This window comes from Homalodisca vitripennis, chromosome X (assembly GCF_021130785.1).
Source record: "Homalodisca vitripennis isolate AUS2020 chromosome X, UT_GWSS_2.1, whole genome shotgun sequence".
NCBI lineage: Eukaryota > Metazoa > Arthropoda > Insecta > Hemiptera > Cicadellidae > Homalodisca > Homalodisca vitripennis.
The window spans coordinates 37479147-37504960 of record NC_060215.1 but is presented as its reverse complement, the minus strand read 5'-3'; the positions used below and the strand labels follow the sequence as shown (position 1 = coordinate 37504960).

Sequence of the window (25814 nt, the reverse complement as noted above, 5' to 3'; positions counted from 1 at the left end):
ATTACGAAAAGGTAAACAAGCTGTAATAGTCGATATGTATGGTATTTCTCCAAGTGTCATAACACAAGAATTGCCATAGGCGATCATAAATTTGGTAATAATTTTCAATAGGTAAAGTCCTCAAGGAGTCCCTGCATCGTTCAAGTCCCATGCAAACGAAATAGGGCAAACTGCCAAAAATTAATTTTCGCTCAATTTCAATAGTTCCGGCATTTGGTAAAATTTTTGAAACTCTTCTCTATAGTAGACCCGTAGAGTTACAAATTTGACAAAATATCATCTGCAAAATCCAGTACAGTTTTTAAAAATGTAATGCTATGAGTTCTTTAGTGATGTTCATAGTTTCTGCTCTTGATGAGCAAGAGAGCACCATAGGCATATTTGACTTAGAAAAGGCCTTTGACACCGTGAATCATAATCTTTGACTTTGTAAAATTAAGGCCTGTGGTATCAGAATTACGTTACTTAATTGGTTTTATTTTATATTAAATAAAAAATGCTAGTAATTGACCCACAAAACACAAAAAACTGTTTTAGAGTTTAGTGCGGGCAGAGCAGATGCCCGAAAAGGTCGATTTTGGGACCGTTACTTTTTATTATATACATTACTATTACGTTCTCATATAATTTTGATGTGTGTACGTTAATGACATTTTAAGGAAATGATTATAATCAAACATGATTTGTCAATGAACAATAAACTATTCTATGCTAATGCTCTAGTCAATTCAATTCAACTTCAAACACAAAATAGATACTCTCTATTCGAGCCAAAATAGTTTTCATGGCCTTGTAGTAACAATCTAATAACTGATAAATAAATAACACTGGTCGAACTCTGTAAACATCCATTTCCGCACAAGAAAGCTTCAAATTGTTTCTATACTCTTGAATTCAGGTCAGTATTCCAATACACGAAATAAATATGTGCAATTGTAGTGTGTATTATTAGATTCAATGGAATTAGGCGACAGAACAATTTTTTCACATATTCAAAATTCACAATTTTTTAAATTCGAGGTTTTAAAATCATTTGTTTTCTGTAATGGTTCTAAATAAAATTAGAAAAAAGGAAATTTTTGGCTTATTAAGTGTAACTATTATTAAAAAATTCAAAATTTGATTAACGTGGCATAGCTGCTAACATTGACCATGCAAGTCAAGTATGTGCAAAATTAATTTACTTATGTACGATTATTGTTAGGAAATATGTTTTATGTGAAATGCTTGTACGATAAAACGCTGATTGTACGAGTACAAACGCATCGATCGCGCTTGTGGTAGCTCACAAGCTACATTTAAGCTGCAGTAAGCCGTTCTAACAATGTGACTATTTGCTCGTAATACAACTATTGTTGTGTTAAAAATAGAAAATATTCAAATCTTGTAAATATAAGGTTTTAGATATTTTGCATAAAAAAGGAACAATTTTGCAATTTCCTCGTATAAAAATTTCCTAGATTCACTCTGAATTGCATTAGGCACAACCAATACCAATTATTGGCCAATTTCCATATTATTGGATCCTTCAAATTCCTCATAATTGTTGGATAGCTCTGTTACAGAGGTGTAGCGGAGCTGCTGTTTTTATTCTCATAAATGCTTATCTTTCCCGAATTATACGTCGACTTGATGAGTTCTCAATGAAGGCAAAAGTGGTTTTGGATTGGCTTGCATAATTGTGCTTGGTGAAATCCAGGACGTACGTCAATTGGAATCATAAAACTGCCAACGTCAGAAGAGTTCAACATAAATTATTAAATGTGAGTATATAATGATTCTGTGTGTTATTTCATTTATCTGATTTGACAACTCCATTTGTATACTTTATTGATTTGAAAATTAAATAATTAAACAAATGTTTAACTATCCACGATTTGTGATTATTTAAAAATTCAATTACTAATTCTCAACTAACTGTCTATTAGTGCATATTAAAGAAAATAAATTATACTATGAATTTTATAATAACATTAAGGGATATTATGGGTCAATCTGTACAATAAAATAGTCAGATAATCTGTGGCCTTCCAGCGAACGGATTTGGTGTACAGTTTCTAAAGTGGCAGTTTACGTATTTAAAACAAAACCTAACTCTTCTCCTTGGCATGGAAAGACGAATTACCATTACCAGAATCGAACCAGGACTAGTTTCTAAGTACCGTTTATTCCATTCAACGACTAGAACGTCAGTAATGATGTAATATTCGTGTCACCAGGTCTATGTCACGCTACGGCCGATCCAAACAATCCCAGTACTGTTAGCTATAATGAGCTGATAGCTTCGGCTACAATAAGCTACTTATTCTCGGCCTCCATCAGTATAATAACCTGACAAAACGGTACTTCTAGTGAATCTGTTTTCAAAATGCGATAATAGCTTCTCGGGACACCTGAGACTTGAGAGATTGTTTCTGGATTACTGAAGCCTCGAGACGCCTATTTCGTCCTTTCTCTCGGACCTTTATAGCTTTCAATATTTCTTCTGATGAGTTATTGCTTTCTCCTCACACGCGGTGTGGAAGGTAAGTAATATTATGTGCTGAGAAGTAGCATTTATTCTGACTATAAATTCCGACAAATTGTTACTATTTTATTACGTGTAGGTATCTCCGTGCTTATAAAGTCATACTTGATGAATATTCTCTCTGTTAAGAACGAAAATTAAAAATAGTGAATCTAAATAACGCCAATATACAAAGTGTGTCCTAGTTTATAGACAGTATATAGGTAGTTTATATCTGCTGCTAAATTGTAAATATTATTTCATTAGTAAATTTTACAAGTTTATCACAAATGTCTTTTCCTTTTTTTATAATCGAATTTGGCATGGCATTAATTATTTTATATGGAACTATATCTAGTGTTAAAACTCTGATCGATCATACATAGAAAATACTAATAATATCTATCTACATTCCACCTGAGTTTAGATTTAAATTGTTTGGTAAACCATTACTTGAATGAAATATTTAAAATAACTAAATAAAACAACTTGAATAGGTAACTTGTACAAGAACAAAATATGCAACGCTTTTATATAAGAATATTATATTACAAGAATATGTGGTGTCTGATGATGAGCAGTATTTTGTGTTTATGCTATTGTTCTTCATATATGCAAAAAGATGAAAAACACAAAATGAAAAATGCTGACATCGGACACACAAAAGAGATCCAAGGATAAAAGTTGAACCCGGTAGTAGCTTCAACACTCTCCTGCAAGAACATAGATACGTATGTTATACGCATATGATGTAGAAATGTCCTTGATCAGATCATATCTCTTCACACTAAAGATCAATGCTATCCACGAACATAGAGACATGTAATGATATAATGCCAGTTCAGGAGCAGAACTAATCATCGTATAAGTAACAATGCATGTTAAATGAGGGCACTGATTCGTCTCTGTTCATTGTAGTGTATTCACTGACTACTATTGGATTTTCTACTATTAAGACGACCACACAACATATTTGCCATAGAACTGAATTATTGTTTAACAATTCAGCAGATATTCGTTTTATTGGTGGGGTGGAGGTCTGTGTTAATGTACAAGTTATGGAAGTAAACAGTTCAATGCATTTCAATTCATGACCGATATACTTCTCAATGAAGTGTTATACGAAGATATAACATGTAAATAGTTAGATGGCAAATCAGTCCAAGTTAGATAGCATTGATTCCATACTAACCATAATCGGATGAAATACATTTGTGTATATATAAAAATATATTTTCTTCAGGACATAAAATAAATCCAAAATTAACGTATTATTCGCTATTTGTTATTTTAGTAACACCAAAGTTGTTCTATGCTTATCCTTCATTTTGTGTATATCGGTTGAATTTTTGATGCAAGAAATCGGAACATTATCGTTACATTAATAAATTGCTTACTATGATTGAGTTGACTATAAAAAGTAAACGCTATGGCGCAGCATATGATGTTTACATTGGTAGAATATATTTTAATGCTTTTATAAGTTGCACATATAGGAAGTTCAGATTAAAATTTAATAAAGAGGCTTGTTGTGATTTGAGAGCCATGCCGATTGCAAAAGGCAATCAATGTGGAAGCATTTCAAGTGTACTCCATCGGAACCACAAACCTGTCCACTACTCCATAGCATTGAATGCCCACGGATGTTAATAAAGTTCTGATTTATGGATCTGACGTTATTGATATACAGGGTTTACCGTAAAATACCACAAAATAAGTTTAATATGGGAAAATCATAAGGCATATTATCAAAAATCGACTTGTTGTATGGGCTCTAATTTCCCTCAGCCACACTCATTTTAATTTGTAGCACAAAAGAAGTCTGGTTAGACGGAAATATAATAATTTGGACGAAAAGTCCTGTATAAATATGTTCTCAGAAGTGGAAGATCTATAGATTTAGAAGTAACTGCTTTAAGTGTTACTGCGTGTTTTCAAAGTACAAACTTCTAATGTATGTATTTTCGCACAAAAACTATGGTATTATTGTTAAGAGATCCCAAAAATGGATAGTTGGCTCAGAGTTTTATCTAGAATGTTTCTGCAATGGAGAGTACCTACACAGACTCGCTAATTGCACAGCCTAATTGCAAGGACAGTGTCTCTGAGCGACCGGCCATCCAAGGAGTAACCACGATCGTTGTCCCTTGGGTCATTAATTTTATCAACCACCACGCCATCTAACCAAGCACTGGCAAACCCCGTGAGCATTTTGCTGTAATATAGATTTACTTAATATCTAACATTCAAATATTAAATTACCCCCACTGTGTTAGTGTTGTTTGAATTATTTGTATTGCCTTAGAGATGGTCGCTGAATCCTCCTAGTCCATCACAGAGTGAGATGGGTTACGATGGTTTAATAGTCCTGTGGCCAAGAGCCAATTTGAATCGTAAAAACACTTTTTTTCAAATCGATAAAGAATTTCCCTTGAGAAATAAATCGATCATCAGCCACGTTAGTTTTGGTTAAAGTAGAAATGGGAGGATATCAAAAGGGAAATATTAAACTATATCTTTTCTCAGATCATAGCTTTCTTAGCTTAGTACATTTAAACGGTCAGGTACGTACATAAATGTTAGACCTTATAAACATTTAAAGAAGCGATTTGCAGTCTCTTCATCTAGGTGTCTTACGGCGATATAACTATTATGTGTATTGATGTTGTTTCTAAGTGTATCAAGAAAAGACAAGAATTGTCAATAAAATTTCACCTCGACCTTTAAAATCAGCGTGGCTGATGATCAACTTCTTACTTAAGAAACGTTCCTTGATCAATTTCATGGAAACCACATTGTGTGCTTATATAGTTTCAAAACGTTCTTAGTTTTTAATATGGGAATAAAAAGAAATGCTTTTATCTATCAAAAGGAACAAGATAATTTAATCCGTATTCTATCCTAAAACCTTACGTAAGCTCTGAATTTTAGTTTATTCTGATTCTCTAAATCTGTAGGTAAGTTTTACTTATGTAAAATTATAACTGTTTGGCTTATCCAGCGAAAGGGAAGACAATAGTATAGTAGTAACATTTTATTTTAATTTTACTGTCCTATGAGGTTTATTCTTTATAATATTCCATTGCTTTTGTTAAGTAAGGGCTTAATCGTTCAACAAAGTTAAAGTTAGGATATTTGTCCATGGGTTGATTGATATCCATTGGGATCAAATTTGTGAAAGTCCACAATTCGAAGAATCTTAGGGGATTATGAACGCTTCCCAGGCTCAATTTCTAAATGTGTTTAGTTTACGATTCAATCCTAATCCCCTACTAATGTGGATGAGGGATTAGGATATGTGTGTTCTTCTGAAAAGGAGAACACAATGTCACAATGGAAAATTTCAAAACACTCCAGTTGTGATCTGTTCTTTTGGTGTTGTACAAGTAGGCCTACGCCTACTACCCAGTGAGAGGGTGTATTACTAAAACTACGTCACCGCCTAGTACCGCACCCGCAGCGCCGCGAAGCCGTGTTGCGAGTATAAGGCGGCCCAGAAAGTCACCGCCGCGCCTCTCCTCACGAAGATGGAATTTCAAACATCGTCCGTGAGTATGAGTGCAGCTTTCACAAAGTCACTGATCTGATTCGATTGAGTTCCTGCCTGAAAATTCCCCCTCCTCTACTATGTGGGTCAGAGCGACGAGTGGGCCCAAACCTGCTTGGGAAACGGCGTTTTGGCGTCAATTAAGACGTTGACATTTCTCTTTCTCTCCTTGGGTTCCTTCTGAGAAAACCACATTCTTGTGGTTGAACAAGTATCTGGAAGAAGTATTGAATTTTTGTTTTTGAGGCCGCCTCGATGAAAGAATAACGTATCATTAGTTCCTCTAAATTCACGTAGTGTTAGATATATCAATGAATTGTGTATTATAGACTGTATGCTTCACTAAATGTTTGATAGATTTTGGTTTCGGAGATGGCCTCTTCAAATATAAGGTTAGTTATAATCATTGGCTTCGTCTACCCATTTCTAAAAATGTAGCACATTACGTATAGCTGTTGTGGTTTTGATTTTACTTTCATGTTACTATAGTTTACTGATTTACATTTAAAAACATAGTTTTGGCAAAAGTGCCAATCACTGAGTTTAAGCCAATGTTGGAAGTACTTACATCTCAATGAATTATTTTATATTTGATTGAGTTCCTGTATGATTTGCTTGTTCATACCCTGAAGAAAGAAAGTGTAAAAATATCGTTCCACAATTTAGTAAGTAATTTTCGATGAAAATTTTAGTTTTGATCTCCTTGATGTTCCACAGACAGCAAGATTTTGATGGCTTTAACATTGGACATGCGATTTAAATAGGTTGACCCTCTTTTATGCTGCGTAATTTTAAAATATTTAAATCAAAAGTTTTAAAATAAAAGCTTTATTTCAAGAAAACGAAGTCATATTGAACCATCTCAAACACGCTAATGGGATGCCATTAACATTACCGACTGGGATGGATCACGGAAGGACCACAGACCTATGTAATACAATCGTGTATACTCCGCATTAGAAATGTAAATCCTCAATGTACTGGTTCCCGTGAGATGAGGAATCTTAAAAGGTCAGTAGCACGCACTATACGGAAGTTCTCTGCACAGTGAACACGGTTCACCCATGGCCTGGTCTGTAGTCCTGCATTCAGGGGTAACTCCAGGCCCACAATCTCAGGTGCTGACGTTGCGTATCTTCAGCACCAAGTTGTCTCGAGGTTGTCCTCACTGGATTCAAATCATCCAGGGTGTGATATTTCCACCAAAATGTGGTGTAAGTTTAAACAGAACTCAAGTTCATTTCTGATACTGAAGGATTTTGCCTTTCTGGCGAAACAGTTCAGTGTCTTGTTAGATCTAGAACGGCGTAATATGTACCGTACCGTGCACGTCCGCCGAGACCGGGCCCGGAAACGGTGACAGTCAAACTAGCGCGAGTGTAGCCGTGGCCTCACGGCGGTACGGTGTTTCAGCGGCCCGAGCCGGGGCTCCGCGACTCGCTGTGAGTTCCGGTTGATTTTGCAGCTAGCGGTCTGCCGCCACTGGAGGGGAGAAACTGGGCCACCGCCACTGCCGCAGCCGCAGTCCGGGCCTCACAGTCTGCGGCTAAACCGTGGATATCGAGCAACTTTGTGTCGGTCAACCTAAATTAGACAACCGACCCGGAATGAGCTACAGGTTCCCGCTTAAGAGCATTAATTATACGCTAATTTGTTTGTTTTCTGGTCTAAAATCTACGAGTTTGTCTTGTCAAGCAATCTTATGCTTGCTTTCGAGGAAAATGTGGGATATAGTCGTAAATTTGGCATTTTAAAGATTTTCAAAGGCCGCCATTTTGAAACTATTCATGATATACTTAATTATATACACTCTCATTTTCAAGACGTACAAACATCCAAAATCACAATGATCTAACACAGTTTCCGAGTTGATGAATTTAATTGATATTTTTTATTACAACCATAGATAGACTGACAAACACCAAGCTAGCGAAAAATAACGTAGTGTTAGAGGAACATTTTTGTATATTTTCATTAGTTAAACCCAAAGTATTTTCCCACCTTTTTTCAAACATACTGTATGTGTAATTATAAATACAAACTATATTTTCTTTTATATGAAATGAATATTCTTCCATGTGCCCTTATTGTCGTTGTGTAATGTATTTGTTTTAGCTTTTAACTGGCTGAGCGTTGACGAAGCCTATCACTCGAAGGGCAAGAACAATTTCATTTATGTCTGTCTCCCTGTCCACACGATATCTCAAAACGAAGTGACCTATACGCTTGAACTTGTGCATGAAGCTTCGTTTCTATATGAGGAGCACGGAGTTCGATGATGGTACATGTACGAGTAACTCTATTGATTGCGCGTTACCGGATACTTATGGGTGACTTTGATAGCAACGAGAAAATAGCAGAGTAAGTAAACTCAGTGATAAGAGTTTAAATATGTGACACTAACAAACGTGGTCTAACTATCCTAACACATACAACATCATTTTAAGGTGATTTAGTGTGAAGACTTTCATTATTTAAACACTTATTTGAAATCCGATTAAATGAAAAAGTGTGAATGTATCATGTTACAAAATATTACGAGGAACATTTTATCTGCAGACTTTAAATTTTGCATGAAGTTTCATTTCTAAATAGTCAATAATGAGTTGTGTAGGTGCATGCCCAACCATTTGGAATTTGGCTGAGCGTCATTGAAGCGTATCACTCAGTAAGCTGTCATAATTTCTCGTTTGTTTGCATGAGAATGTAAAATTATTTTATCTATCTAAAAATAAAATGAGGAATAGACTTTAAATTTTTTATTGGACCTCAGCGAAACCTGTTAAAGGATTTAATTCTTCGTTTGGCTAACTGCTCTAGAAATCTCAGACTGATCTTCTGACTGTTTCTATTTAAATGTTAAATAGTTGTTTGAACAACTCTAATGTGGAAGTGGATAATTTAAGTCTCTTTCCTGGAGAGGCTCATTTCATAAGGTAATTTTTGTTATATCTGTTTTTTTCCTGCCAAACGAATGCCCAGTCATTGCCTATCTGAAATGTGGAGAATGGCTACTATGGTACTTGATCAATGGAAGATATAAAATTGAAAAATATTTTCAATTGGGAATATTAGTAGCTAAACTAAAACTCCAGAAGGTCAATATTATTTAGCATCTTCAATAGGGGGTGTAGAAAGAAGTAACCATAAGGTTATCATTTATCAACCTAGTTGACACGTTTAGTGTTCAGCAGCAGAGTACACCATGAACAGAGTAGACGTTTGTTTTCACAGCCAGAGTTGGTTCTGCTAATCGTTGTTAAATTAACACCTAGTATTTTATCTTGTCTCTGTTCTATGGTGTGTGATGAGTTCTTACTACTCAGGATGCTCATTTTGTTTAAACTGTCTACAAGGGTTTAAAGTCAGCTGTACTAAAGATCATGGATTTTCTTGCAGATGTGTTAGACAACAGCCCGACTATGACTTGACTTCAAAGATATCACATACTAGACCTTCCTGACCGATTTTGATAAAAACAACCAACATAATTTAATCATTGATGCTATCGTGCATCAAGATTATTAACTTTTTATAATGCACATTATAATTTACCCACAATATCATTTAATTAAGGTTTGTTGTAACAGATTGTGAATAAAATATTGTTAAAAAATATTTTTTACAAGTGTCTCACGGTTATTGTATAATCAGTGTGTATACAGGTATCTTAATTTTCTCTCTACTGTTGATGTTTATTTAACAAACACTTTCATGTTATTAAATAGCAAAGCTGTAGAAAAAGCTGTATATATGTTTAAAAACATCCAAGTAAATTATAATAAGTCTAGGATAAGTACACCTGATTTTTAAAATGAGTGATTCTTGAAATCTTTTTAAGAAAATATGAGGGAGGAAAAGATTTGGTTCAGGTTTAGCCTCGTTTATATATAAGTGGTAAGCCTCGTGGTGGACTCAGTGCAGTGGACTTTCAAATGTATCGATAGAGTAGTCTACTGAGTTTAAGCTTCAAGGTTGGAAAAAACCCGAGGACGGCATGATAGGATATGAAAGAACTTCCCATCCCATGGAGTTTCTGTATTACAACCCTAGAAGTATCATTAGAGTAGTTGAACCTTCTAGACTATGTTTCAGATATCTACTAGTATTCACAATACAAAATTGGAGCAAGGACTGGACTCTGGAGGTCATTATGAAACTATCTGATCACCAAACGACTTTTCCTCTTAGTAGAGTGGTGAGGAATATTCCTTTAAACACCTTTGCACTGTTTCCGGAATGATGGGATATTCTAGATGGGTATGGTTAGGAGTAGGGCCCGCTTCCTTTCAGTAACCATGACGAAGGATCACAGTCACATCTTAGTGGAAGGAGGAGCTAGCTCTGTACTAGCCTCTCCAGTCAAAGCAGGTAGGAATGGCACGCTCTTATGCCTAGGCTAGCAACAGCCCTTAACATGTATCCCTTATACTGGAGCCTCATCAACTCTAACAGTCATCTCCCGCAGTAGACTATACCTATCGACCTACTCTTGCACACCAGTATCTCGACATTTGCGGTTAGTGATGTGTCGCTCCTAGACATCTATAAGAAGCCCAGATTTAAGTGACACATCGGTTTTTGCTGTACCCACGTAGGTTCAACTGGACGATATGAGCAGCCAAAAGTGGACCTTCCTGGTGAAACCAAGCCGTTACCCCAACATCACTTACACTCTTGATTATAGACAGCTCTCCGGAATTACAAACACATAGTCAATATTTTTTTTCTCGCTTGAAACTCAATCCTAGTCTATAACTGGGAGTAATACAACTTGCTCAATTTAATATAGATCTACACGGATTTCTTGTAGTATAACTTTACATTGAGCAAACTCAGCTAAACCATTGTTTCAAGATGTGATGGTTATCTTAGAAATGGATCGAACAGTATATAAGTCCTATTAAGACCAATCCCCATATTACTGAAGGTCTAACAATATATTGTGAACCACGCAAACATAGCGAAGTAATACGTCAGCAAACAAAGGCCAAATAAAATTATAGTATTTATATTTTATTGGGTGATAAATGAGCATTTGCGCGATACGACAGGGCGTGGTGCTACCGGTGTTGGTACTGGTGAACCCAAGGTTGCCGTCTGGCCTCTCCTTAGTCCTTAGTGACGACACAGCGAGTTCAAGGTTACCTTCGTCACCGATCGACTGACCACTGATCTAAATACCCGAGATCTGGCTGGTCAGTACCTGACTGAATTTACCAAACGAGACAGAGAAATAAATGTTTACTCTTGATGCACAACTTTAACCGTTCAATTTAAAAACAATGTTTGCAAGTTCTAATCATGACCTTAGCATCTACCAAAGGTACCTGTTTCTATCCGTACGTTTTGTATGGTTGTTGTTCCTTGAAGTACCACAAAAGTAATAAGTTTAACGATATAACTATAGAAAAACATGGATTTTTTTATGAATAGCTTAGCAAACTTTTCTTCAGGAAAACAGCTCTCTGATGCAGGTAGGTGGACTGAATGTAGACTGGAGATTTTTAGAAGTGTAGTGATGGCTATCTAAAAATACTGAAAATAGTGCCAGGACATCTAAGTAAAAAATGGTTGTACATACAATTACAGATGGCTAATCCATAGTGTTATTATATTAGTTTTACAAAACTAGGTCAGTTTGTTACACGACCCGCTATACTAAAAAGAGGCCAACATCAAACAGTTGAGTTACAAAGTACCTACAAAAAGAGGGAGTGAATTAAGTGTAACAGAGCGTGTTATTCGAATAGAATACTTTTTTAACACGTGTAAGCGAAATGTGGCACACTTCTAGTAAGTCGATATGTGAATATAAAACTGTAACGTAGCATAAATTTAATAATAAGTTTTTCTCATCAATCCAGACACGGGAGTTTCACGCCTGGCCAGATGTATGAGGCGGAACGAATCCCGGAAAGTGATTGTAGGCGGTAGTCGCACGGAAGATTCTCATCGATGAAGCAGCGTGTGAACCGTTCTCTAGCTGAGTCGACCGTTTTATCAACAGAAGCTTCACAGTTAACGTTACCTAACTTAAAGAGGCCTTCCTGTTCGGTGGCCGAAGTGGCCGTGTCACTCCATGGAAGGGTGTGTCAAACAAGAATGCCGCTGTACCACACCGCCTTGCGGCCGCTACAGCCTGTTGTCGACTTTTTATGGACCAATTAATTCAATCAAAGAAAAATGTCAAGTCTCCACAAAAGTACTGTAATAGCTGGTACTTTCTGACTACTCTTTAAGTACAGCCAATTAATTGTTTAGATGACGTTAGTGAAATTGTGGGTTCTTAGTAATAAGCCAAATTATACCACAATAGTTACTACGTACAACGCAGTGGTTGTATTAGGATAATAGAACGAATAAAATACACAGACGATGGTTCCTCATAAAAAGCAATGAATTCTTTACCCCAGCCTTCAGGTTAGAACGTTAGAACATGTTATACCATATTAAACTATTGAGGTTCTTTTAACAAAAAGGAGGGTTGGATATGGATGATTAGACATTTTATCTAAGATATATCTCAGATGCAACTTGTCTTAGAGTACTACGTGGAGAATAAGATAGAAAGGATAAGTAGAATTTCAAAAACTAGACCTCTGTGTCTATTACCTTCAATACCGACTACTGCATAGCTCTGCAACATTCATACCCTACAGGTGTGTACCTTCAGAACGAGAAGTTGTCGGAATCCTGTATTTCTGTATCTGATATCCAACTTATTGCTTATTGCATTGACCATTATACAGACCTACTAAAGCTATACGTACAGGTGAAGTATAAAAACGAAAGTGAGACTCTTTTACCTCTGTGTCTGATATCCAGTTAATAGCCAACAAGAAAACAATTACATTTTTTTAATACAATCATATCAAACAGGTGAAGTACTGTCAGGACAGGAAGTGGTTAGAATACTGTTTCTCTGTAGTTGTATACAGCTATTTGCCTGTAACTTTGACCGTTATACAGTCCAACAGTGAAGTATGAGAACGAAAAAAGATCTAAACTTCTACCACGGGGTCCAAAATGCAAGACGCTAACCATTTGGTTCCCACAAAGACCACGTGACATAGGTTGGTAGCTCTTTTTATTAGTACTGAATAATAGCTAACAATAATAGTAAACTGTGAGCTAAATTTGGCTAGTCACTGTTATGTAAATAACACCCTGCTTACATAACGAGAACTTTATAAAGCCTATTAATTAGAATTTAAGAAGAAGTAATTGGTGTAATCAATAATGGCTATTTAATTATAATACGCAACCGTATTTAAAAAATTTTAATTTAGAATTAAGCAATACAATTACTATGTATTGCACGATTGTTATATTATATTAGGCTGAACTCCAGTCACACTTTAGTCACATGTTTGAAAAAACAGAGAAGCTAACTGCCAAAGTAAGTTGTGTGACTAGAGACAGTACTGACAAACATGTCAAAGCTTTATTGTTGTCTTTGCTGCGAAACTTGTTTGTCTCGTAGCAGTCCCATTACTAACCAATTATTGTCTACCTCTCCGAAACATATTTCTGATCAATAACCTGATATTGCTGTGACACCTTTAAGAATAGTACGAGTGACCGGTGAATTATAACTGGTATTTGCATGTTATTCATCAGAAATGGAGAGGCCGCCACTGGATCCATCAGACACACAGAAAAACAGAGAAACATCGAATTAGTAAAGCTTTGTAGCTTATACTTTCAGAACATTTAACGACGACATGATTTCCCACACACTGTGTTTGCAGTAACCAGATATATTCTTTACTCTGGTTTTTTATTCCACACCAAATAGGTATAAAGGCGTTTTTTATTCTCCTGGAATTGTGTTACGTATGTTGGGGATACAAAAGATCAATACATCACGTATAAGACCTGATAACCTGATAAAGCAAATCTTATTCTTTTTCTTATTCTAATAAAATGTAATTATTTGCCACATGTTAATTTCCTTTAACCAATATATTTTATTCAAGTACTGGCTGGTGGGCGAAAGAGCTGAAGATCTCGAGTACAGGGTGTCCCTTGATAAGAAAATGAAACTTCACCTTTTAAAGGGGAAAGCTAACCCGGTTTGAGACCAGGCTAGAAAAGGCTAATGAATACGTTCTTGCAATCGGCAACTGAAGGTTTCTTAACATCATCAGGCTCAGACGGCACACCTGGTTTCACGTTAATGTCACTTCTTCATCAGTACTTGAAGAGGATGGCACAATTAGGTAGCTTTCCATTTTATTCCTTCCTTATTCTCCAATCTTAACTGAATCACACTCTTCTCGTTTCCTGTGACCACACAACGTTTCTTAATAGCTTACTACATCGGATGTCTCCAGTTTCATAAGTCTTTCATTGAGCAAGAAAGAAAATTGTGTACGTATCAAGGGCAAGGAAAGAAGTTTACTTCGTATACTACTATACTCTGTCCCGAGGGCTGTGGCCCTCGCAATCCTAAGCCTTTTCATACGCGCATTCACATCCCTAATGGTCGCACTGTTCTTTCAATTATACACAATTATTTAATACATACATATTTAATCCAGGTGATTGTATTATATGTGTTATGTAAATTCCAAAATAAGGAAAATCAGAACTTAATTGGTGCCAACATTTAAAAGTATATGATATGTTAGGCCTGTACTAGCCATGTTGATTGTAACGCCATAAAAACAATGTTAAAACTCACGCAATTTTAAGACCTGATTTTAGTCGTAGAATCATAAGAGATCATTATAAATATATAATTAATACGTATACAAACGCTTTTTCTATGTTTGTGTAAGTTACTTAGAAGGAAACTACAAACTGTATTTGTGTTTTGTCATTCAAATATTCGAAAAGGATTACCCGAATAACTGGATGCGAATTAATCATATCTTTAATGAAACACCTACGCTAGGATTAAAATTAAGTGCATTAGGTTTTCAGGTTGATTGGTAGAGCGGGGTTTCTGCCTCTTTAAGAAAGGCATTTTTCATTTAAATTCTTTACAGTCCATGAGGTTTAACATTGTTCTTATGGAGAAAAACTCAAGGTCGATTTACTATAACCGGTTCTTAAAGTCGTTATTTCACTACCTTTAGCGGTGTTTAGATACATTTTTCATTCGATAAATTGTATAAATATTCTATAAAACAGGCTCTTTTCGCAAATATTTTTTGTAAATTAGATCGGGTAGAAGAAGGGTGCAGCTGTGAATTGCGTTTGTCGTTTAAGAATCTATAATACCTCAGGGGTCACAATTCTCTGGAAAATGTATAGTTTCAGTAAGTATGTTGTGTATAACCAAAACCTTGATCGTGGCGACAAGAAACTTATTATGGAAAACTTAGTCAGACAAGAGTAACGCCCTTAGAAACAATTCGGGTGCGGCCAGTCGCCGGGTACGATTGTCGTGACAACGCACACATCGAGCGCTTACCTAACGCAGCGTTTCCTGGTCACACAGTTCCGCTACCACGGGGCTTGGGCTACAGTCCACAAGATGGCGCACAGTGGACCGGACTGACCGGAGACTTTCTACAGGTTGGGTTAGGCTTCCTTTCATCTGTCGCCTACGAGTATTGACAGTACATAGTTTCAGTAAATATTTGTCGAGCAATTTACATTTCAAGGCGCAATAAATAATTTGAATAATTTAGTTAAATGTTCTTTAAAAAACACTATTAGTCGAAACACGTCTTTGAAACAACATTCGTGTTTAGTGAAGTAATCAGACCTTGAATCTAAAGAGTATAGCCAGTTAAGGGAACTGTTTGGGGAGATGACATGCCGCATAACTGGTTAGTGACAGGCGAGTGATACTCTTACTCATACTTGTCCTCGCCTCCTCAATCAGTTTCATCATTGGTACTGTGCGGGTGGAGGGAGATTAAAGTCCCTCATATGAGCGAGAAGCGGAAAGAGACAGGATACCAATCACCCAACCGATGAAAAACAAATATTCTCTGTCAATAATATTTGTTTTGAGGTAATTGAAATTGTCATTGGAATTACTTCCATAACTCTAAATAAAAAATACACTTATATATTTAAAGAGTCACTTGATCAGGCGAATCATTAAATAACCCTATTTCCGACCAACGTCACTATTACGTTATGCACTAGTTTGAAGCAGGATTTCTTGGTAATTGCGTGTGAAAACGTCGGTTTTTATCTCATGAAGACTTTATATCTTGAAAGTGGTATTGAAAATACGTTAGTTCTATAGACAAGTTTGAGTTAATCCTTACATATATTTCTTTTAATTTGGAGAAAATAATTCCTGGTGAATTCTAGTCTGGAAAATTATGTTTGGATTTGAATTTTATTATGAAGAATGGAGTCTTAGCAATACCTTCAATTTGAACGATCTCAAAGAAAATGTTTGCATTTTTAATAAGTACCCTTCTACATTTTGAGAAAGGGTAGTCGTTTTGAAATCTATTTTTTAAACATTTATAATAAGAATAACGTTTCAATACTGCCGAAGGATATTTGAAATTTATTATAAAGTCTAAACTGTGGAAAACACTTAAAACCCTATTCTTCATATAAAGTGTAAATATAAATATATTAGTATTTGGAAATGATTAAACAATAACTGGTTAAATCACGTCTACCTTAGTGACTACGATGATATAATTATGGACACTGAAATTGTATTAAGAGGGTATCTTCTAATTTTGCTTTATTATATTTTCCACTCAGATAATATTTAATTCTACAGAAAGTGAACGCAATTTTTCATAAAATTAGAAAATATTAATCAAGAAAGGAATTATAGATATCCGGATTTCGAGCCACATATGAAGCAATCCATAAAAATATATTTAGAATTTGTCTGCTGGTGTTATTCAGACACAAAAATTAAATACAATTATATGAACAATGTCTTTTATACATGTGTTATAAAGCCCAATGAACCTAAAAATGTGGCCAAAAACATTTAAATGTAGTTTTGTTTAAATTTTCCTTTAAAAATATTGACATCTGTAACATTTGAAAAACTTACTTATTTAAAGTAGGGTTTATTAGTTGCATAATACTTGATGTAACACTGATACAAGCAACGTTCTTAATATGAAATATTTGTATTATTTATTTCATTTAACTAAAACTTAAATACGGAAAGGGAAGTGTAACACTAAATGTGAGGAAACAGCAGCAATATCTGCGACTTCCAGTTGGTAATAAAGACAATGACGAGGCTTCATGGAGAGGGAAAGTGGTCACCAAATGGGCATAAAGTTTCACAAATCACTTTCCACTGACGGATGTGTACTCAGGACTTTCCTCGATTCTTTCTAAACTTTCGGAAAGACAGGTCTCTATATATTTTCTCCTGTGATTGCACATCTCGTTATTAGCATTTTATGAGAAAATCTGTACATATGGCCAACTGATGAGGGTGTGTATTTCTGCTGAGTCTCAGGTTCAATTCCAAAGGAAAAATGTAAAAGAGCCCTCTGCGTTATGCATAGTCTTTTTTGATTCCGTGAGCATTATAAGGTGTTTAGAGGTTAGCTTAAGAACATCTAAATCTTAATTAACCAGGAGGGAGTTTGTATTCTTGAAAATTAATATTAATTTTATTATTATCATCATCATCTTATTTATATGTGGACGTTCAAGAAATATTCGGTTTTACAACATTTAGTGATTTTTTTACACTCGATGCAGAGGGTTTCATGTGGAAATAACAGGTGAACCCACGTTTGAAACTAATAAGAAAGATCTAGTTTTGGCCTTGAAATCAGGACAAAAATGTTAGCATATAATGTTACCTGATGTTTTTATCCTATTTTTTGATTATACTGTTCAAATATGGCTGTACTTCCCAGGCAAATGAGTGGCTACAGTGATGCCATAGCTTCGTTTTTCTTATCGCCAAATCGTTACCCATCTCACGGATCTCCATTATTATAAGACTTTATGAAATTTCATTGTACCAAAACAGTGTCACTCTTGTATAGCACCTGTTGCACCTGAGCCCTAGAAGTGTAGCACCTGCAGTACTGTTTGTGTAACGGCGGTAACGGAGACTAGAATGATCACGTTAGGACGATCATGATGACGATGACGGGACGGTTTATACGAGGGCCTGTTTGCGAGGAGCGCCCCGTGAAACGATCGTTTAGTGCCGCCAGCTCCCGACCAGATAGCTACGGTACATCATCGCAGCCAGACTGTAACCTACACCTTCGCAGACTGCTTATCAGTGATGTAGATCTGTGTGTTGTACAAGTGTTGAATGGCAACGAACCAAGGAATCAAAACAATAACGGTTATTGTATAATTTTCAAAAATTTATTTTTTCGGTGCATGACGATATACATATTGTTCTGGTAAAAAAAAAACTTTCAGAAAGCACACCCTCTATTATATGCACAACGGTTTACATTTACAGCGTTTAATTTTCCATTTGACTTATAGAACCTTGTCATAAAGGTCATCACTAAAAACACGTTTTGTTTCGAAACGGCGGGCATTAAAAAATATTAGTCAAATCTCACAAAATCAGGAAAATGGAAAAAAGTGTCAAATTAAGTTTCGGTAATACTACAATGTTCCAAGAGCTTTGTGTCTCGTTTCTCAGGATCCACTAAAACCAATATTTGTATTGTTAGCATAGGCATAAATGCTGAATAATTAAGCTTAAGAACCGGGAGCACTGGTGGCCATCGTAACTCCATGTAACACCACAAGGACCTCAGAAATTAGCACGCCTTCATTTTTAAACGTAGAATTAATGGAAAATTTTCACTTTAAAGATATTACTCATACACAACCAAGGACTTTTTACCATTTTTATTGCTTATTCTTAAAAATATTTGAACTCCTTTGTTGAATATTTAACAAAGTATAATCATTCAAAAAGTATGAATGTTGAATTTAGAGCCAGTTCACGTTCCTCTTGGCGTAGCATCTGGAATCTAACGCTATCACAGACTTCACTCCTTGAATCTTGAGTCATGTTCGTCTAAAGAGATAAACAAAGCCGACGATAAAGAAGCTCAAAACGAACGATTTACATCGTTTCGACATGAGAGACACCTAGATTACAAAATATAAAAATATAGTGTAATCCAAGTGAATTGGCATTCTCATTAGATGCACTCAAGAGTGCACAATCAGTATGAGTTGTCATTATGTTTTGGTGAAGGACATATCTAATTTCCGATTTTTGTAGGGAACTTTTAAATTTTAGGAAGTGGTTGTATGATTTATAGTATAAAGTTTGTTTACTATTCAACCACTAACTCTTTGACTTGAAATTGACTTGTTTGTTTTGATGCAACTCTGCCAATGATAACCGTGCTTTTGGTAATATTACTGTTACTTGAAAACAGTAATAATCAAGTAATATTAATATTGTTTTAATGAAAAACAATAGATTTTTGTTACAAAGAAGATGAACTGTGATTTTTGTTGGCTTCAGAGGCCACACAAATGCCTAAAGATAACCTAATTGTTGGTAAAATAGTCTATAAGGCATTACTAGTAGTTGCGTTCGGACAATTAGGCTAGAAATAGAAACTTCTTCGTTACTAAACCAGAATCAGTAAAACGTGCACTGAGTATAGAGCTTTTTTAAATATTGCTTGGGTTTTGTTATATAAGCAGGGTTTGTTTAAAACAAAGTAACAAGGATTAGGTGAAAATGGAAGTTTTAAGTAGTTTCCGTAAGTAGAGTACTGTTTAGCAATTCCATACCTACAAAAGCGAGCAGTTGTCGTGAAAAGATAAAAGTTTATAAATACAATATCACTTTCTCCGCAGATGTTACCCCTGTTCACCGAGGAGGTATCATAGGGGAATTCACACCTAATTAGATTATATGTTTGATACCAGTCATTTCGTGACATTTTATTAACAGAATACAAAAAATTCAAAAGTGTTTTTTACTTCTGCCTTATTCACAATTTATAAATATCCAGAAATATTCACTTGAGGAATTAATAATTGAATTAGAGTTACTGACACTTTTATCGAATTGTAACAAGAAAACTTGTATATCCAGAGCCAGATATAAATGTATATCCATATATTTATATAAATAGTGTGATTCAATTAGGTAATGGTAGTTTTAATTTCAATGTTTGTGGGGGAACAAGTACCCGATCAACAAAAAATTTATATTTATCTTCTTTCATATTAGAATCAACAGTTATAAAAGAATTTAAAATCAAAATAAATTAAAAAATATTAGAAACAGATCAGTTAAAAAACTTATACTATTGCGTTTGGTGAAGGTTTGTAAGTTTCAATCTGATGCGCCTTAAGTGTTTTTTTATGTATTACCAGCTTACAGTAATTTCAAACCCAAGTAATAAAAAACAATAAAAATCATTCTTTTTACGAGACATGATATTTTTAATATTTAGTATAAGTCAAGCAAAAAAAAAATTAAATCTTGAATAACTACATATTGTTAAAAAGTATAGTAACCTCAGATACAATTACGTGGTTTGGTACACATATCCCTCTGGTTTCAGTCAGACTAAGCAGGCCCTACTGACTTGTTCTGTACTCTAGAACTAAAATACATAATTTTCGCTGTTTTCACAGTCCTTGCTGTAACTTGTTAAAACAATCAAACGTACTAGTCACGAACTCTAAATTTACACGAAATAAAAACTATTAATTTTCGTCGATAAAACCACTCACGCCTAGTCCAAATACAGCAAATAACGAAGAAGAAAGAATTGAGGGGTTAAATTTTTTTTCTTGACCTAATGTATTTATATGAAAGTAACGTTTCGTCTAAAATGCTTGTTTTAAAATGTATTTTATTAATGAAATATATTTTTCTATGCCTTGGTATAAATGAAAGCAAGGGGCTCTTTCAGAAAATATCCACAAGCTTTCATGTTCCAGAGGCGTTACAAGAATTAGCAGCCGGTACTATTTCCTTTGATTGTTCATAATCTGTCGTAATAACAATACTCTTTATTTCGTGTATGCGGTTATTGCCGAATATGTTTATTTTTATTTTATCCCTACAGGAGAGTTAAAATGGAGGTTTATACTGCCATTTCCCTTAGGCCAAGTGCTTTGCTATAAGAGAACAACTTAGAGGTTAGTTCCAAGACAAGGCAAATTCATACCCTTTTACCAGTAAAATGTTCTGTATAATGATTTTGTTGCATTTGTAAGCTAGAAAGTATTGTACACGATGTTAAAATGTATAAACTATTACATATTACATTTGTATTATTACATTTAATTTCAGCAAATACTGATTAAAATACTAGCAATAATCAATAATTAAAACGTATGATGTGATATATGTGTGTTTGAATAATATGTCATACATATTAAAGCAATATGTCTTAATAACAATTATAAGGATCATTTTTAAAATTTTAGTGTATAAATACAATTCTAAATATGAATGAAATTTTAAAATATTGTATTACAGGTAATAATTTGTAAGATTAATGGAACAACTTGTGACGATAAAAATCATATATTTTCAAACCAATTAGGCAAGGTTTCATATGATAAACATGCGTCTTTGAGTATTTTTATCTTTAGTTTGAATCACAAACATTGAGCACATTGCCATAATCATAGTTTATGACACAAACTCATGCACGTATGTAGGTTACGTTGCACACCACCTCCTATACCACGCGTACATGTCTCCAAGATACCTCCAGGACCTGGAAAATGTTGCCTTGCTATGCAGAGCGTGTAAATAAGTTAAACTTGCCCTTGAGAATAGGAAATTCCACATTAAGTAACATGGTTGTATAAGAAGAAAGTACTGCACTCGTGAAAGATTTCTATATGACTCCCTCCTGAATTATTCCATTACACTTTTAAACCCAAGAAAATAAAAAAAAATTCTATAGATTTCGTGCGTGAAAATAGTCATCATACATAGAGGACATTGAATGTATATGGATAGTTGTACGGTAATGCGTGGTTAGCACGATAAAAACTTAAATATGTGTTAAGTAAGCATGGAAAATATGCCGTTAGTGCAATTGAAAACATTATAAATTTATTACTATGGAATACTTTTTTAATATTTTACGTTGAAAGAATTAAAATTATTAGTAAACAATTGACCTGAATAATTAATGAATTGAAAACTTGCAGATGTTCAAAAATTGAATGACGATTACATAGTAAAACTAGAAAACGATAAGTAAAATTGAGCACTCCTACCTGTAACAGCAAGCTGTAAGCACAAACACAAGAACAAAATGACACTAAAATATCCAAGTGATCTCCGGGGCTGTAACATAGTGACGGGACCCACTACACTCCAAGGCACTGGCACATCCTCGCTGAGACACGACCGGGCACGTAGTGAGCGGGAGGCGGTAAGGGCACGGGTCCAGTGGTACCGTAAGAGAGGAGGGGGCACCTGCCCGAGTCAGGTGGCAGGGTCTCAGGAGGCAGAATTGTCACCGGATGGAAAGTAGGTTTCAGGCGGTAAGTTGGGAAAAACAAGCTGATAGTCTTTCTTAAGACGAGCCGCAATTGTTTAGTAGTTTACGTAAGGAATTAGTCTAATCATATTGAACCTAATGAACAAAGATCAATTTTGTGAGTATTGCTCCCATTTCATAATGTCTAAGTAATTGCGTCATATCTATTCAGCTTTATTACATGCAATAACTGATATTTTTTAACGATGTCATACAATACAGAGTAAAAGTTAACACATGTCTACTTTCATCTTCCACAGACCTTTAATTTTAAAAAATATTTTTGCATGGCCTATTTAAAAAATTGATTACATTTGTGTAAGAACAATATTCAGATCTACTAAAACCTATATAAAAATAACATAAATACAACTTACTCAGAAAAGAAACAAAATCAGTTAAAAGTACAAAACCGTTTGAAATGAAAGTTTGAAAGTATTATATATATAATAAAATACCCAAACGCAGAATCTATGTGAAAACCCATCATTCCAAATTTAAACATGCTACAACTTCAAACACTGCGCCAAATCGAAGCTTGCTATAAGAATTGAATATAAGAGGGAATGTTCTTTGCGAGGATGCAGGCCGACTCAATCAGCGAGTGCAAGTTTAAAAACAAAATTATTTCATGCATACATGTAGGTTATGTTCATAAGAGTATCTATTTTTAATATAAATCTGTATAATATTTTTATATAAATCATTGTATAAAAAATATTTCTAACTAATCTTACCAGGACATTAGAATAACGAACTTACGGTCACATTAACCTATACATTTTGAGATGACAGGCTCAGACATAATGATGAACTTTCATAGTTTTTGATTTGCACTTACATTACCAATATCAAAATTCTTGAAAAATATTTAATAGGTCCACCATCTTAAATATTGAGGGATGTTGCTGGTTTTCTGATCTAAACCAAACAACTAGTTAATGAAAGTTGATTTTAAATTCTAACTTAAAATAACCATTTTATGTGTTATAAAATGTTTTATATATGTAATTGGATACATAACAGATCATTACATAATAATAGAATATTATTTGCGATGTCATACTGCTACAAAGATTATTCGGTGGGTGTTGTAAGGGTATGTACAATACATACATCTAAAACGTTATGAAAGAAAATACTTTAAATTCTTGCACTTTAAATAAGACTAAAGTTTAACCTAACAGTGTTGAGTATTAGAGATAAAGTGCAATCTCAAGCAGACAGAAATTCAGGAACACTGTACAATTCTCTATTTCAGAAATTTTATTTTTTTTCAGTAGGCAATTTATTAAAGTAAAGATCACCAACATGAGACTCTGGGAGAGAGCAGGGCTGTCTGTTGTCTGGTGTGCGAAGGTTGCTACCATTGCTAATGGGAACCTATGATTTTCGGCAATAGTTTTGAAGTTCTGATCCAATATATCTGATAATGTAGAAGAAGCTTTTATGGTGGAAAAATTATTGAATATATTATGTCAGAGTTTAAAGTTTTTTTCATCGAAATTTGGTCTCTGGATTTCAACCTTGTTAACCTCATTAGCTCATTCAATAAAAAGTGTTTATGTACTGATATAGGAGGTACTTGGTATGAACTGTTTTGTTGTATATAGAGTTAGCATTACGATGAGCTAATGACTTTGCAAACAAGGCAAACTAAGTTACTGGCTAAACCCCCAAATAAGGGTTATATGCATTCACAACCCGTTTGTCTCGTATTCTTCAGTACTGGTACAAAATATGGATTTCTTCAGAGTTAAGTGCAGGATTTATAATATTTTTCAATTGATTTGTATAACTTTTTATACATTTTTACAAATACACCTGGATATTAATCGGCTCTGGCAATACATTAACAATAGATAGTGGCAGTAATTAAAAGGACAACATTCATTAAAACCTATAGTAAAAGTACAAACATAGTCAAAGTAGTTAAAAGAATGGCAGAGTAGAAAGGATTGTATTTTTAAGTGCGATGTATAAATTATGATAATATTAAATTACTTTCCTGTTCTTCGTTTTCGGAGATAAGCACAGCTGTTTTACTAAGAAGACTATTCAACTATAAATTAACCACTTTCAAATTTCTTTATTGAAAGCCGAACTTTTAAGACAGAAATTAACATGGATAAACTCTCAACCGTGTGTAACACATATGTATGACTATATTCGCAGCTAAACTTCAGTTTAGAATATTGGAGTAAATTAAACGTTAAAATAGTATAACAAATGGTATAACTAAGAGTAGTGTTTAATAATAATATAATTTTTTGAGAATCAGTTTCAAAATATAATAACATAATAGTCCTATAAAGTTTGAATTTCTAAATCTTATAAGTAATAAAAGTCTGTTGGAGGAAAGCAAATGTTCAATATCTACAACAATAAACACTGGTAGAGATCTATAACAATAGGATATTATTAACCGATTTATCGACTAGCTAACGGAGTGTAAACAATGTACATACTAATTTGTTACATTGTTAAAATGTATTTTATTTTCTCAAAATAATGAATAAATAATGTTTCATTTAATTAAATATGTCAATTAAAATATGGATTATGGTGTGATTCAGAATTATTGCATTGGCTGCATATATTTTTTGCTTTTTCAACTAACTTACAGTAGACAATTATTTATGCGATTTTTGAGGTCTACTTCAATTATTACGTGTCTTCTTGTTGATGATTTTCACTTTAAAATAATTAAGCCGTAAACGGTTCAATTTTTTGCATTTAATTGTTTTATAGGATACAAACTTAAAACATTTTGTCCGATTTGAACACGCAATTTAATAAAAAACGAAGTATAAAACATTTTATACAATTATAAAACTTGTACTTCAGTTCTTGTAATCAGATGAAGGTATTGACAATTATTTTGTGACTAAACATCTTGAATGACATAATATTTAATCAAAACATACCCTCATCGACAGTAGCCTTAACATCAGGAGCAATGGGATGTTGGCAGAAAGTTGTCAGACAACGAGAAATGGAATTATAAAATGCTATAGAAGGCTTTTTGCTCAAAACAAATTTTAAATTAAAACAACCCACCTTCAGTACAGCTTTTGTATTAGACTGGTATACAATATGGTATACATAGACTGGTGTGTATTGTATTAGACTGTTATACCAGGCTTGACAAAAAGTGGTTTCACGAGTATGTAATTAGGAAACAGTATGTATTTAGGAAACAAACCTGTAAGTTTATCAGAGAAACAAAAATGTCTACATTTATGTAATTGTATAAAAATTACTGCTGATAAATGTAAGAAACTGATAATGGATGAATGGATGGACGCATCTTTGTTTATCATAACTTTCAAGC

At 34.3% G+C, this 25814-nt stretch overlaps 1 protein-coding gene across 1 annotated transcript in view; it reads right to left on the bottom strand.

Annotated features, from left to right (window-relative positions):
* Positions 1-22345, bottom strand: part of LOC124368921 — a 185471-nt gene extending 163126 nt beyond the window's left edge. The window contains 1 exon segment of the mRNA XM_046826467.1: positions 22215-22345. Coding sequence (XP_046682423.1) covers positions 22215-22293 — 79 coding nt within the window. The 5' untranslated portion in view covers positions 22294-22345.
* Between the last annotated feature and the right edge of the window lie 3469 nt (positions 22346-25814).